We start from the raw sequence: 14,077 nt of genomic DNA on the forward strand, positions 1-14,077 counted from the left end.
GAACAAATGGTTGGTACAGGGCCCGTGATGAGGGTGTGACCAAACAGGGAGTCACCTAAACAGACGCACTGACGTATTGCTTCACACGCTGTGGTTAAGCATTCAAGGAGGTCATGACCACCTGGACGTGTAGTTAGCAAATGCGAGAATGCACAGGATGTGTCCCCCGTAGGGACTGGCCAGGTCCCTTCTAGAAGGCGCTTGCTGCCCTCATGGCCGCAAGTGTCCCCGGTCATCCCCAGCCTGTGGGCTGAGACCTGGCCCTCTCTGCCCACCTCAGGACACCTCAGAAAGGCCATTTCAGCTCATCTCCCCTTCAGGGTCATCTCTTCCTCCTGCGCCCCACCCCCAACTGTGGTAGGTCTAGGCAGGCCCGTGAACCTGCACCAAGCCTCAACTTCCCCATCTGCCAACCTGCTCCCTCCCCCTCCCTTCCTGGGGGGCCTCCCCAGTAAACATTCCCCAGGCTGAAGTTCTGAGTGGCCCAGACCAGCAGCCAGTACTGCTGGTGGCTCTCGGGCCCCACGGAGGGGCGCATCCCGGCAGTCTGATTTTTGACAAGCCCTCCGGTGAAGCTGGGAGACCCCCAGCCTGATGCCAGCTGTGTCTCTGGCCTGTGACTCAGTCTGGGACCCCAGCAGGGGACAGCCTGAGGACACGGACTGCAGCCCGTCTGGAGCAGGAGGCGGTGTCCCCTCCGTTCTGGGGAGCCATCAGCACCATGGGTTCCTCTCCTTCCCAGATGTGGGGATGTGAGCCTGGGACCCCCTTCGATCCCACTGAGACAGGAAGGCTGAGGAGAAGACATCAGGGCCATCCCCCATCTCCAGGCCTGGGCAAGGAGTCGGTCGGCCAACTCAGAAAAGGCGCCTTCTACAAGGGGGGCAGGTGGGACCACCCAGCCAAGAGAAGGGCCATCGAGCCCGCTCACCAACACCTTGAAGCACCCCTGCACCCCCTCACGGTTCTTCCCGGCACAGTCTGGGAGGTGTCAAGACAGCCTTGCTCGGCTGAGGCCCTCCCTCTCGTGTCCCGAAAGACCCGGTCTGATCTGGCTCCGAGGCCAGAACTTGAGTCTTGACGTGCAGGAGTCAGTCTGTAAAAGCCCTCAGGTGAACACACGATCCTGGGCCTCTGACACCTGGTGGGGAGAGCCCGTCAAGGGGCCCCTGCAGGCCCCTGCTCCCCGTCAAGGGAGCAGCTGGGAAGCCCCTCATGGCCATCCTTAGCCACAGTGTGGCCCCAAGCCACAGGAACCACAGATGGGCACTACAGCCTCCTTGGCCATGGGCCTCCTGGAAGAGGAAGGGGACATGCATGGGGCTAGGGGAGCTAAGAGAGACTGCAAGACAGCCAGAGACAGGGAGACACAGCCGTCTGTGTCTCCAGAGACGCTCATGGTCCCGAGAGCGGCAGAGAACTGAAAGAGACAGAAAGAGTTTTCCAGCTGCTGGCCTCGCAGAAGCCAGGCGCACGTGGGGCCAGGAATAGGTTCCCATTGAGTAGAGATGGAGACCCAGATGGGGTCAGGGTCTGTGATGCAGATGGGGGCTCAGTGGGGCACGTCCCACCCACAGCAAGGTCCGTCTGCTCCCTGACGCGGCAGAGCCTACACAGACAGAAGAGCCCAGGGCCCACAAGGTCAAAGACAGACAGCTTCCAAAAGCCATACGGCTGAAAGGTGGCAAATGGGAGCACCAGGGATCCCCCACGCTCCAACAGCAGACCGTGCTAGGCTTGAATCCTACGTGCCACTAAGAACAGGTTGTCACCTCCCAGCCCCTGTACGGCAGGGATGATGGCAGGACACCTCCCCAATAAAGCTTTGAGGGAAAACGCACCCCACCCTTCACACAAATCCTGAGCAAACGGCCAGCAGCATCCCTGTCCAATCACGCCGCAAGGCCAATGCTTGGCAACTCGGACAGGGCTCCCCTGTCTCGCTGGCCTCCCAGGAGCGATGAGGACGCTCAGGGCCCCCCAGTAATTTGCATCACAGATTCACGAGTGAGGCCAAGGGACCTGCGCCCGACATGTATTTCACTGTCACAGGGCAGAGAAAGGACTTACAGCCCCAGAGTCCCAGGGTTGACCCGTTTCTTCCGTATTTATGAAGAGGCCAGTGGGCAGGGGTGAGGGTGGTGGGTCCGCCTGGCATGGAAGTCCCTCCAGGCCGTGTGTGCATCTCCGTCCCCGGCAGCAGCCCCAGCTGATGAGAGGGAGGGGAGGGCCACTGGGCCATGTCCCAGCTCCCAAGAGACAGGGGCCTCCTGCCACGCTGCCTTCTGTCTTTCTGCAAGACGCAGAACACAGAGGCATCCCTTCTCCATCCTGGGAGGCCCAGCCTGAGGCCTGAGCAGAGGGCACAACCTCACGGGAAAAGCAGGGCAGACACTACAGCTAATCCAAGGCATGGCAGGCAAAAAGAGGAAACAGACGTTTCTCCTCTGCTATACAATATCCCAGGGCTCCCCAGTGCCGGCCCTGCCCGGTCTGGCCTCTGCCCCAAGTCACACACAATCCCTTCTTTACCTCCACCACCGAAGCCTTACCATTCTCGGATCCTGAGGTCTTACACTGGGGACCAAGGGCAGATGGAAACCAAGTCTGAGTCTGAGCACACTTGTCATGGGGAGCCCTGAGCGGCGCACAGACCTGCTGAGTCACTGTTCCGCACACCTGAAACTAGCGTGCTCACTAGGCTGGCATTATTTTTTTTAAGATTTTATTTATTTGACGCAGAGAGAGACACAGCGAGAGAGGGAACACAAGCAGAGGCAGAGGGAGAGCGAGAAGCAGACTCCCCACTGCACATGGACCTGATGTGGGGCTCGATCCCAGGACTCTGGGATGATGACCAGAGCGGAAGGCAGACGCTTAACGACTGAGCCACCCAGGCGCCCCAACACATGGGCATTATAATTAAAAACTTAATTTAAAATAAAAAGGGAGAGGCAAGCCGGAGTTCTTTGGCATATACAATCAGTGTTTTGTTTTCGTTTTTCACGTAATCTAAATTTGAAAACTCGGGCAATTCCGCCTAAGTCCCGATTTCCAGCTCGTCCTCAAAAATCAGCTCCGGCAGGATGAGGCCACTTGGCCCAATGTCAGCAGGGGCGGACCCGGGGCACGAGCTAAGTCGGCTACAGGCCTCACCACTCCCTGCTGCCTCTCACGGAAGCTGAGGTCAAGTGTGAGCCACTATGTACCCTCGCATTTGGACTTCTATCTTCCATAAATCAGAGAAACACCGCTAGCCACTCATCAAACATGAGCAGGAGAAAAGGCATCCTGTGGTTTTTCTCTAATCCTTCATTCATTTAAGACGCTGAAAGGTTTTTAAACCCCTGTTCCAAAGACGCTGAGGGCGCTGTGCTCTCTCATGCTGCAGGGTCTTTGTACCTGCTGTTCCCTCTGCCTGGGACATCCTTGCTTCTGTTCTTGTCCAGCGAGGATCTGCTCCTTATCCTCATTTTTGAGGGACCCTATGTTACGGAGACTCTCAGACCGCCAGCATGTGGTCTTGGAAACACCCATGTACACTGGTCTATAAAACCGGCAAGGAGCTCCCTGAGCCTAGCACTCAAGTGCCCGATAAAGAGAATTAACACCACAGAATGAAAGGCATGGCAGCCAAGACCAAAGATGCAGGACACGGACGCCCCCAACCACCCCCAGTTCTTATCCGGGGATACCTCCCTCCTTAAATGACCTCAACATACACAAGCCCTCATCTCCCTCCGTGCAAACATTGCTCTCCCTGTCTGAGTCAGAACCTGTCTCCTCCAGAGCCCCTAGTCCAGCCCCCTGGAGGGGCCTCCTAAGCCCACCCACAGTGACCCCACAAAGGGAGGGGGATGAGTGAGGACCCATACACTAAGGCGACTAGCCGGAGAACTGGGACATAGTAGGTGCTCAAGAGATCTTGACCGATGGCTTTGAAATAAACCTAAAGACCTCGAGCTCCCCCTCGATTATGCCACAGTCCCCACCACTCCCTTCTGCCTCTCCTACCTCAGAGTATTTATTTATTTATTTATTTATTTATTTTTATTTTTTTCCTCAGCATATTTATGCTCCCTACCTGGAATTTGAGTTGGTGCCACTCAGTCTAGACAATTCCTGACCGCACTTCAATTTCTAAAACACCACACAGCTAGGTCTTTGGGATTAAATACCTTCAAGCCACTAAGACTCGCTCTTACACCTCTGTTAGATGGGCTGGTCAACCATGGCCACACAATGCTCAAGGAAAACCCTACCCACAAACCAGACACAGCCACCCTTCCACAACCCAGCCAGTGAGAACTAACACTCAGTCCCAGTCATTTATGCCTGATGGCAGTGAGAGCTTTCTAATTCCCCTCTCAACAAATTTGCTCCCCTAATTACATGCGGCTTAGCCAAGGGGAAAGGGGGTCCACAGTGGGGAGGCATAATTCCCAGAAGGCAAAAGAAGAGAAAAAGGATGCCGGTTAAGAACCCACCTGTGGGACTCCGTTGCAAAGTGTAAACAGCCACTGTTTCAGAGTGGGCACCAGGACCCCACTGGGGCTGGCTGAGCTCGAGGCCTCAGGACCCTGCCCTGGCCAGGCCGGGGAAGGGAAGACGCCAATGTCAGGGAGAAAACCTCAGGACCCTCTGATCTGAGGTCCCACCACTCCTGGCCCTCATCCCCTTCCCCTGAGTGCCCCAGGCCAAAGGCCCCAGAAAGGACACATCTCCGCCAGCTCCAGGCAGCACCCACCGGGGAGGGCCCAAAGCCGTCTGTCCGTCCAGCCCAAATCCCTCCTGGGACAGCGCAAGCCCACCTCCTCCAGGAGTCACGTGCTCCCAGCACCTGTCCTGAGCTGATTTTCAACAGCCCGGAAGCGAAGTGAATCCATGCCCTCTCTCTGTCTCCTAAGCACTGATCGACAGCCCAGGAGCCCCCTTTCACCTGTGTGCTACAGACCCCAGCATCTCTACCATTATTTGCCGAACAACGTTTAAAACCGTCTCCTTGTTTCTTTAACTCAGAGGTGGGCATTTTCTGGAAAAGACCAGAGAGTACATAGCTCAGGCTTTGCAGTTTCGGTCCTGACTACCCACTCTGCTGCTGCTCTAACAGAAAAGCTGCCCCAGTAATATGACAATGAATGGACATGGCCGTGTGTCAATAAAACTTTATTCACAAAAGAAAGGGTGGGCCGGACCTGGCCTAGGAGCCAAAGCTTGCCAAGCTCTCATCCCTCCGTTTCCTCCTAAACAGTGATGGCTGACAGACTGCAGGCTACTGCGCTGGCTTTTTTGTTTTCAAATATGCATAAAAACAACATAAACAGACTACAGATATCTTTTAAACATTAAACTTGTTAACCAGCCCAAGTCACGCAAAGAACGCACTCCTTGCACTGGGGACCTTTTACTACAAAGATCATGATTCACCGAGCCGGAGTTCTAGAACTTTCCAGGCTGAGAATGGAAGTGGTCTTTCTGCTAGTACTCCCCTCTGCTGCCAGGGTAGCCTGATCACCCCCTGAGAGAGTCTCCCAGCCACCACGGAGGAGCCCAAGCCACGGGAGCCTGCCGCAAAACCACACTCACAGATGGTCACCGCCCATGCTGTAAAGGGCCGCGAGGCACGCGGGGGACGGGCCCCGAGAGCCAGCCACCCTGTCCCATCTCTCACCTGGCTCTTGCCGCGGCGCCGGTAGCTCCTCCTCACCAGGCTCTTGTAGTTCTCATTCTTCTTGGTCAGGTAGTAATAGAGGACACACTCGGCCACAGTCTGCAGGCCAGAGAGAGAAGAACGCCGTGTCCGGTGTGGGCGGTCAGAGCAGGAGCCCTGGAGCTGGAGATCTGGGTTCAAACCCTGCCTCCTCCACGGAGAGCGTGACGACCTTGGCCAAGTCACCACACCTTCCCACCTGGGTAATGGGGATGCTGAAGCACACACCTCACAGAGCAGTCATGAAAACAGAGCACTCGGGACACCCTAGAGGGTCCCCTGCCCTCCCCCGCCCAGTGCTCCAGCTCCTGGCTGGGCACACTCAAAGTCGGCCCCGATCTAGGCCTTGGGCCTTCTTTCTCTCAGCCCAGATCCTTCTTCCCAAATGCCTGGGGCCCCGAGTAACCTCTTCCAAGCTTTGTGACCCAACCGGACAATAACATCCCCAAGCGACTCTGCATCTCTTGGGACGTTGATGATTTTCTCGGCCTTGATCTTTCCCACACCCATCTGGGTGTGAACCCTGGTGCCACTTGCTGAGTTAGCGACTGGCCCTGCTGGAACCCCATCTCCTCCTTGCCCGAACAGGACCAGTAAGAGGCCATCCTCAAAGCAAACAGACGCAACACGGTGGTGCCTGCCACCCGCGGCCACGGGCCACCTCCAGGTGACGGCTCGCCTCCGAGGGCGGCTCCGTCGAGACTGCTGGGTGCAGAGGCCGGCTGGGCCTCGAACCTCGTGGCCTCTGCCACCTCCAGAATGCATGTGAACAGAGGCCACTTCCCACGTACACGAGGCCCACACAGCAGTTGAGAAAATCCTGGTCTTATCGGACGCCATTATTTGCAAATTGAGCAATGTGCGTGTCCAACGTCTCCTTGAACAATTCAGGGGAGCGCCTTCCATGTTGGACGCAGGGCTGACCCTAGGCAGCCGGCCCACCAAGCCCAGCCTGCCCCCCCGCTTCACTCAGAACACGCCTGTCCCCAAAGGTATGGGGCACCACTGGCAATCCTGGTTTCAGACCGTTCTGGGAGCCCCATTGACGTCCTATCCTGAGCTGCCTCTTAGCCAGAGCACACTGTCAAGTTCACTCTCTAGGGCAGGGACTCTGTTTCCCGGTTCCCAAGCAATGCTGCTCATCAAGCAGCTTTGGAAAACCCTTGCCTCCATCCCCGGGGAGCCCTGACCCAGAGCCTCCTGGGCTGTCCACGACCCCCCGCACTGTCCACGCCCCCCCCCCGCACAAAGCCATCACGAAGTCAGAGGAAAAGCTCTCTACCGGGCCAGCTTCCCCACGCTGGATTTCCAGGCCCAGAGAGATCTGTTTCCCTACGCTGCCCCATCTTCCTCCTTCCGTGGTTCTCTGCTCATTAAGGGCAGACTCGAGGGACAACTGTTCAACGTTAAAATAACCGCCTGGCTCTCTTCGGACGTCCCTCCCTCAGCTAAGAAGCATGAGGCCTCCAGCAGCTGGGCCTGGGCAGGCAGATGCCCCCCGCCCCCACACACACACAACAAACCTGATTCAGGGAGTGTGGTAATTCAGGGCAGTGGCCCCAGAAGGAGACCTTTGCTGGAGCCCTTCCTGCTCCGCCCTACAACACCAGGGTTCCCGGGGCCGATGCCAGCACACAGGGTCTCATCCGGACCCGGCCCGGCTTCCCCAACTCCAGGCACCGCTTGGCCCGACAAAGGGCACGAAGGAGGTCTTTGCCGTTCTCTAGGAACACTCTGTGCCTCCCTGCCAGGTGGGGGTGGTGCGAAAAGGGGCACTGCCTTGCACTGTCTTTGTGGGCAAGGTAGGGTTCGAGTAGCCGTTCTACAGGAAGGTTTGTCCGAGTGGGATGAGGACTTAATGAGCACACGCCCGGCTGGCATCCGGGGCATCAGAAGCCAGCCTGACGCCCGGCTTTTCCAGACAGAGTTCCCTTGCTCTCCCTCTCCCTGGCCTTGTGACAGACGGTCCGAGCAGCGGGCTCCGGGGAAGCCGGGGAACACAGCTCTCCTGGGGTTTCCCAGCCCGGGGCTCCACCCCCTCGGCCAGCAGAGGCGGGGCCTGCCGCTGCTTCTCAAAGGAAGGAGCAGGAGGACAGACCGACCGAGGGGGGCAAGGGCGGACAGCCGGAGCAAGGACCAAGCTCTGTGGGCAGGGAGGGAGGGTCCTTTGCCCCAGGGCAAGTGGGCACCCGCTGGAGTGGACCCCGGAGAGAGGCGCAGGGCGGGCGGGGGCGGCTGGGCTGGTGGCCCGGCTTGGGGGCAGCGACTCACCTTCCTCTCCAGGAATGATGCGATCAGACCGAAGTTCTTGGGGTGCTGCATGAACCTGTGGGAGCAGAAGGGCGGGCGTGAGGCCCGGCCGCGGGGGGCTTCCCAGCTGGGCGGGCGCCGAGCACCCGGGCGCCTGCCATCTCCGCGGCCCGGCCAGGCGGGCGCCGCCCCACTCGGAGCAATTAAGCCCAGGGGGGTGTGGGAAGGGCGGGCGGGCCGAGGGTAAGAGAGGGCGTTCCTTGGAGTGAGTCACTGGTTTTAGCGCCTTTGAAAATATATTTGTTTGTCCTGCTGGAGGCGGCTTCCAGGAAAAATGAGGACATTGCACGCGGCTCTTTGGTGGGGGTCCCCCCCCTTTTAAAATCTGCTTTTGTTTCTATCTCCGGCCGGGTCTGGGAAGCTGGGCCTCGCCCGGCCCACGCGGGCCCCCACAGCCGGGCCATGGGTCGGGCGGCAAGCTGCAGGCCTCCCTGGGAGAGGTGGGAGCAAGGGCTCCGAGTGCCCGCGAGGAGGCGGCAAGAAAGGACTTGGGCCGGAGGGGGTGCGGGGAGCTGGCGCCCCACCAGCTGGCTTCCTCCGAAGCCGGCAGAATTACTGGGAAAGGCTCGGCAAGGCTGAAATGTCAGGGCCACGGGAGCAGGCAGGCAGTGGGGGCGGAGATGTGGGTCACGGCCGCGGAGGCCCCAGGGATGCTGGGTGGAGTCCTTGGCCCGGGCCCAGCCGCGGCCTGACGGTCCCCACGACGCGCCACCGCCCCGCAGCCTCCTCCGGGAAGAGAAGGAGCTGCTGGTGAGGTGGGGGCCCCGTGTCCCCCGAGGGAGCCTGGGCCAGCGCCCGGTGCTCTCCGCCCGGCCCTCCAGATGGCTGGGCAGGAGGCCAATGGGCCCCTCCCCTGCTCCCCAACCAGACACCGGAGAATCCGGAAGGGCCTCTTCTCTCTTCCAGGAGGAAGCCGAGACTCGGAGTGGCAGGGTTCCCCGCCTGGGATCCTGCCTCGGGCAGCTTGCAAAGCTGGAGCCAGCCTAACGCCCTGCTTTTCCAGACAGAGTTCCCTTCCTCTCCCTCTCCCTGCCCTAGTGACATTTCCTTCCCCCTCTAGATCCCTTCCTTGGGGTTTCCCCAAGGAGAGAAGGGATCCCAGGAGACCAAGTTTCCGACCTGGAAACCCTCTAGCTCACCCCTTCCACCACCCTCCAACCCAGTCCTGTATCTTCTGCCAACGCTTACTGAGAATTTCCTACCCACTGGACACCTCTCAGTGGCTAAACAAGGGAGGCACTGTGGCCATACCCATTTTACAGATGAAAAAACTGAGCCTCGGAAAGGAGAAGTGGCTACTGGAGGTGACAAAGCCAGTGAGCGGTGGGGCTCTATGCCACTGGCACATGATTTCCAGAGGCCTGAGTGCCATCAATTCTGTGGAAAATGAGGCCTTGGCCAGGAAGGCTCTCCTGGAAAGATTCGGGGCATGAAGCTGAGCCTCAGAAGACATCAGTCCAGCCTGCCCCACCCCTACCCCTTTTGAATTAACAATGAAATCATTAGGTGAGAAGAGCAAACACGAACTCTCCAGAAAGGCGGAAACACAGAATACACACCAGTAACGCCTTGTTTTTTGTTTTTTTTTTTTAAAAAAAGAAAACATAAATAAACATACCAGGGGGGAGGCAGATACCTAATGCGACAGTACTTCTTAGCATCTGTGACGGCAATCCTTCACTCAAACTGTAGCCCGGCTTACCCGCGGGACTTGACTCATGGCAGAACAATCACACCTGTGACTGCGGCGACCCTGAGATGAGCCCGCAAGGAACCAGGATCCCTGTCTCTGAGGAGTCAGCCCCCCACACCCCGGGGGCCCGCTCCCCACAGTGCTATTCCCGGAAACTGCTCACTCTGCGGTGGGCACTCCAGGCCTCTACTTCTACAGATGGCTTCAAATGTCCACACTCGAAAGCTTTTGTAAAAACAGAACTCTTGGGGCGCCTGGGTGGCTCAGTTGGTTCAGCAACTGCCTTCCTGCTCATGCTCTCTTTCAAGTAAATAAACAAAGTCTTAAACAAACACACACACACACACACACACACACACACACACCCCTCTCCTGCCCAGGCCCTCATGGATTGTTCCCCCTGCACGGCCACCTCCTGGTGTCTGTGCAGCAAGGTCAGCCGGTGCTGCCCATGACCCAGAATCACCCCCATCCCCGAGGCCCATTAGGCACTCTGAACCCACAGCAGGTTGCTGGAGAATAGGGGTCTCGTCCCCCGGCCACGAGGCCTTCTCCGGAGGCCGAGGCAGAGGTCCAGCAGCTAAGCAGGCAGAGTCTGTTTCCAGCACATCCTTCTGGCCAAGCATTGACGCCCCGCTCACGCCTCAGCTTCCCCAGCCCTCCCGCCTCACGGGGGCCTGCACCTGGCATGTGCGTGGGTCCCTGGGATACAACTTCTCAGTTGGGTTGAGGGGATGGGGTTTTATCCATCCAACAGCTCCTCAATCATCTCCCCAAGACTCCGGTCTTTCGGAAGCCCCAAGCCTCATGTCTTAGCACTCGATTCCTGCCTCTGTTCTCAGACCCCCCCCTGCTCCCTGGCTCCATCTCCCTTCCCAACAAGCCTCTCCCCTGCAGCTGAGCCCTGGCCCTGACGATGGGTGAGTCTGAATCCTGCCTCCACATCTGTAAGCTGTGTGGCTTTCATGAAGTGTCTTCACCTCTCTGAGCTTCTGCTTCCTCACCTGTGCAATGGGGATGGCCCGGCAATGCTGTTACCAGGGATAAGAGGGACAAACACACGAAACCCAAAAAAACATCTGCAGTGTTTGGGATGGAGAATGTGCTCAAAAAACTGCCACTTTCAGAGTAAAATGAGAACCAAGAGCTATCCGCCAGCCACATGTCCCTGCCCTCTGGCCCAGCCTCCCGAGATCCCCCGGCCCTGTTCCCCCGCTACACACAGCCCCGTTTCACATAAGGCTGCCCTCACGCTTTGTACTGGGTCGAACACTGTCCCCTGAAGTTTACGTCCACCCAGACCTTGAATGTGACCCTATTTGGAAATGAACTCTTTGAGGATGTGATTAGTTAAGAGGCACTCACAGGGGAGTAGGGTGGGCCCTCTGTCCAGTACGGCTGGGGCCGGGCCTTGATGGAAAAAGAAGCCCCAGAGAGACACACAGAGGAGACCATGTGAAGACGGAGGAAGGGAAGGAACGATGCAGCTACAAGCCAAGGCTGCTGGGAGCCCCCAGGGGCTGGGGGAGAGGCGCGGGGCAGACGCTCCCTCAGAGCCACCAGAAGGAACCAAGCCTGCCCACACCTTGACCTTGGACTTCCGGCCTCCAGAGCAGGAAGGGCTTCCCGGGACAGGAGAGAGCAGAGAGGGCTGGGGTGGCCTGCGCCCCCAGAACCAGAGGACTCACTTCTCCCGGAAGGTCTCCTTCTCCTGCTCACTCCACATGTTCATGACCTGGCGGTCTTTGTACACCTTCATGGGGTCGTCCATGAGCCCGTTCATGTTGATGAACTTGATGCGCTGCTGGTCCGCGTCGTACAGCATTGGCGGGATCACAGCCAGCTGGCGCATCTGCTTTTCCAGGTTCTGTGGGGAGGGCAGTGGGCGGACGGCCCAAATCAGAGGGCTCGCTGGGGCAGCCTGGGGATGGGGCAGGGGTGGGGAGGGCTCCCGCCAGTGCTGGGGGCCCAGGCAAGGGCGTGGGCGCTCCGAGCAAGAGTGGGAAGATACCGAGCCAGAGGGAAAGTGGAGGACGGGTTGGAAATACTAAGAGCCCAGTGCCAGGGGGAGGGAGAATTTAAAGGCAGCCCCAGACAGGTTTATGGAGGACGGGGCTGTAAATTAAATGCAGAGAGCGGCAGTGGCCTTATCTGCAGGGAGAAGGGGGCAATGCATCTTCCCCTTGGAAATGGAAGTGCCGTAAAACATGACAGGAAAGATGTTCAGCCGGCTGGGCCAAACCAGCTCGGGAGATGGGCCTGGCCATCCAGGCTCTTAGGGCACGCGGGGCAGGGAGAGGAGCCGGGGAGACCGCCGGCCCGTTCCCTCCGCGCCGCCCTCCCCGGCCCTGGCAACCGCTCCTTCAAGCGCGCCCACTTGGGACCCAGCCTGCCTGGCCCCGTGCACTGCAGAAGTCCGCCGCACTCGCTCCTAATGCATCGGGATGGCTATTAAGAAGCTCTGAGCCACTGCTCATCTGGGCTCATTTCCCCAAATCTCTGCAGCCAGCCCATTACCGGCGATTAATTACCCATCTGAGGAGGCAGGCGAGGGCCCAGCACGGCCAAGGTCAGCTAGTTCAAAGGAGCCGCCACCCAGCCTCCCACAGCCAACCCCTCCTTCAGCTTTGGGGCTTCCCAGCAGGAGCACGCAGCCCTGCGCCCCAGCTCCCAGAGGGATCTCCTCCCCACCCCTCTCCCCCACTCTAGCCCGCACCCCCCGCCCGCTGCTGCCCAGCCGCCGGAGGCCTGACCCTCCCAGCACTTGGCACAGCCTCCAACACCAACACCTCTCCCATTGTCCTCGGCTGCCCCCTATGTGAACGGACGGCAGACCACGGGCCTGGGAACGGGCAGAGCTCTCCCCTGGCAGGAACCCCCGCTCTGCCCTCTTGAGGTCTGTCTTCCTGGGCACACACCGTGCCTGCTAAAAGCTCCCTGCAGGGTTAGGGCTGCACCTCCACCCAGCCCCCTCCTTCTACCGTCCCGGGGAACCTCTAGTCAGGGGAGGTCTTTGTTCTATATAAATACCCTTTCCCCACCACCTCACCCAACTGCCACCCCTCAACAGTCCCGGGAGGCCGGTGACCACCTGCTCGTGCGGCCGGGACCTGGGGAAGTGGGCCTCTGGCATGATGGCTGGGGCCTGGGGACCCTGAGTCAGCGGAGATGCCACTTGCCCACCCGCCCCTCTCTGGCTTCCAAGGCAAACTGAACCGGTGCCCACACCCCTGTGGGACGGGCACGCAGCCACAGCACCCGTGGGATAGAAGCCGGAGCAAACCGGCAGGTATGACCACAGGCGAGGTCGGAGTTCTGCTTTCTGGGGACTAGATGGTGCTCAGAAGAGGGACGTACCATGTGAATTTTTCAAAAGAAGATCTCTTTTCATGGCCAGACAGTCTGAACCATCTGCATCAAAATCATGTGGGTAACTTGGTAAAAAGGCAGAGTGCTAGGCTCCGTCCTGGACCAGCTAACTCGGAACGTCTAGGGGCAGGGCCTGGAATGAGGAGGAGGACGCCCCGCCCCGGACTCGGAGGTCTGTCCAGTGGGAGAATCAGCAGCTGGAGCCTGGCTCCAGTAAGGCAGGGGTCCCCTGCCCGCCCCACTCCATGTGGCAGCCGCAAACCAGCCAAACACACGTGGCATACTGTGCCTAGTGTGACCTGGGAGCCGCAGTCTTGGTTTTCTCTCCTTTTAGTTAATTTCAGTTTAAACAGCCATGTGCTGCCAATAGCCGCTGCACCACGGGATCCACGTCCCCAGGGAAGAAGACTGCACTCCCCTCCCTTGATGAGACTCCCTCATGTCCGGAACAAGCAGGTCAAGCAGGTCAAATGCTTAACCTTCAAGACCCAGGACGGACCAGGCTGGCACCCAGAGTTCTCTGGGCAAATGCCCCCTCTGCTTCCTGATTGTCTCTGGGCCCCCAGACCACCACCAGGGTCACCCCGGCTGTGTTCTGGCCGTCCAGGCGTCCCAGAGGGGCCCGAGGGAACAAAGAGAGTGCATTCGCGCTAAGGGCCACGGGTCCTGCCAGAAGGCCGCCAGCCTGGTGGACAATTGGTGTGCGGGGAACCGTCCATCTGCCCCCAGTCTGGGCACTGAGGAGCTGACCTAGAAAGCAGGTCTCAGGCACCCCTGCCTCTGGCCTCTGGCTGGGCTCAGCCAAAGGGAGGCCACAATGGGAGGGGCCGAGAGCAGCCAGTCCACTCCCGGTTTCCTCCCTACTGAGGCACCAGGCTGTAGCCGAGCCTGTGATCGCCCCCAGGGCCGTGTCCTGCCAGATGGCCACTGCCAGGCAACACCCCTTTCTCTGCTGGTCCTTTAGGCTTGGAGACAGGTGACAGCTACTGCCCCCG

At 59.1% G+C, this 14,077-nt stretch overlaps 1 protein-coding gene across 9 annotated transcripts in view; it reads right to left on the reverse strand.

Moving 5' to 3' along the window:
* NCOR2 (nuclear receptor corepressor 2) overlaps window positions 1-14,077 on the reverse strand; it is a 207,698-nt gene that overhangs the window by 76,882 nt on the left and 116,739 nt on the right. For all 9 annotated transcript variants that reach the window (XM_044243522.1, XM_044243527.1, XM_044243526.1 and 6 more), the window contains exons 13-15: window positions 11,402-11,580; window positions 7,982-8,036; window positions 5,672-5,770 (exon numbers count right to left, since the gene is read on the reverse strand). In XM_044243522.1, the coding sequence (XP_044099457.1) occupies window positions 5,672-5,770; window positions 7,982-8,036; window positions 11,402-11,580 (333 nt within the window). The remainder of the gene's footprint in view (window positions 1-5,671; window positions 5,771-7,981; window positions 8,037-11,401; window positions 11,581-14,077) is intronic.

This window comes from Neovison vison, chromosome 3 (genome assembly GCF_020171115.1).
Source record: "Neovison vison isolate M4711 chromosome 3, ASM_NN_V1, whole genome shotgun sequence".
Lineage (NCBI taxonomy): Eukaryota > Metazoa > Chordata > Mammalia > Carnivora > Mustelidae > Neogale > Neogale vison.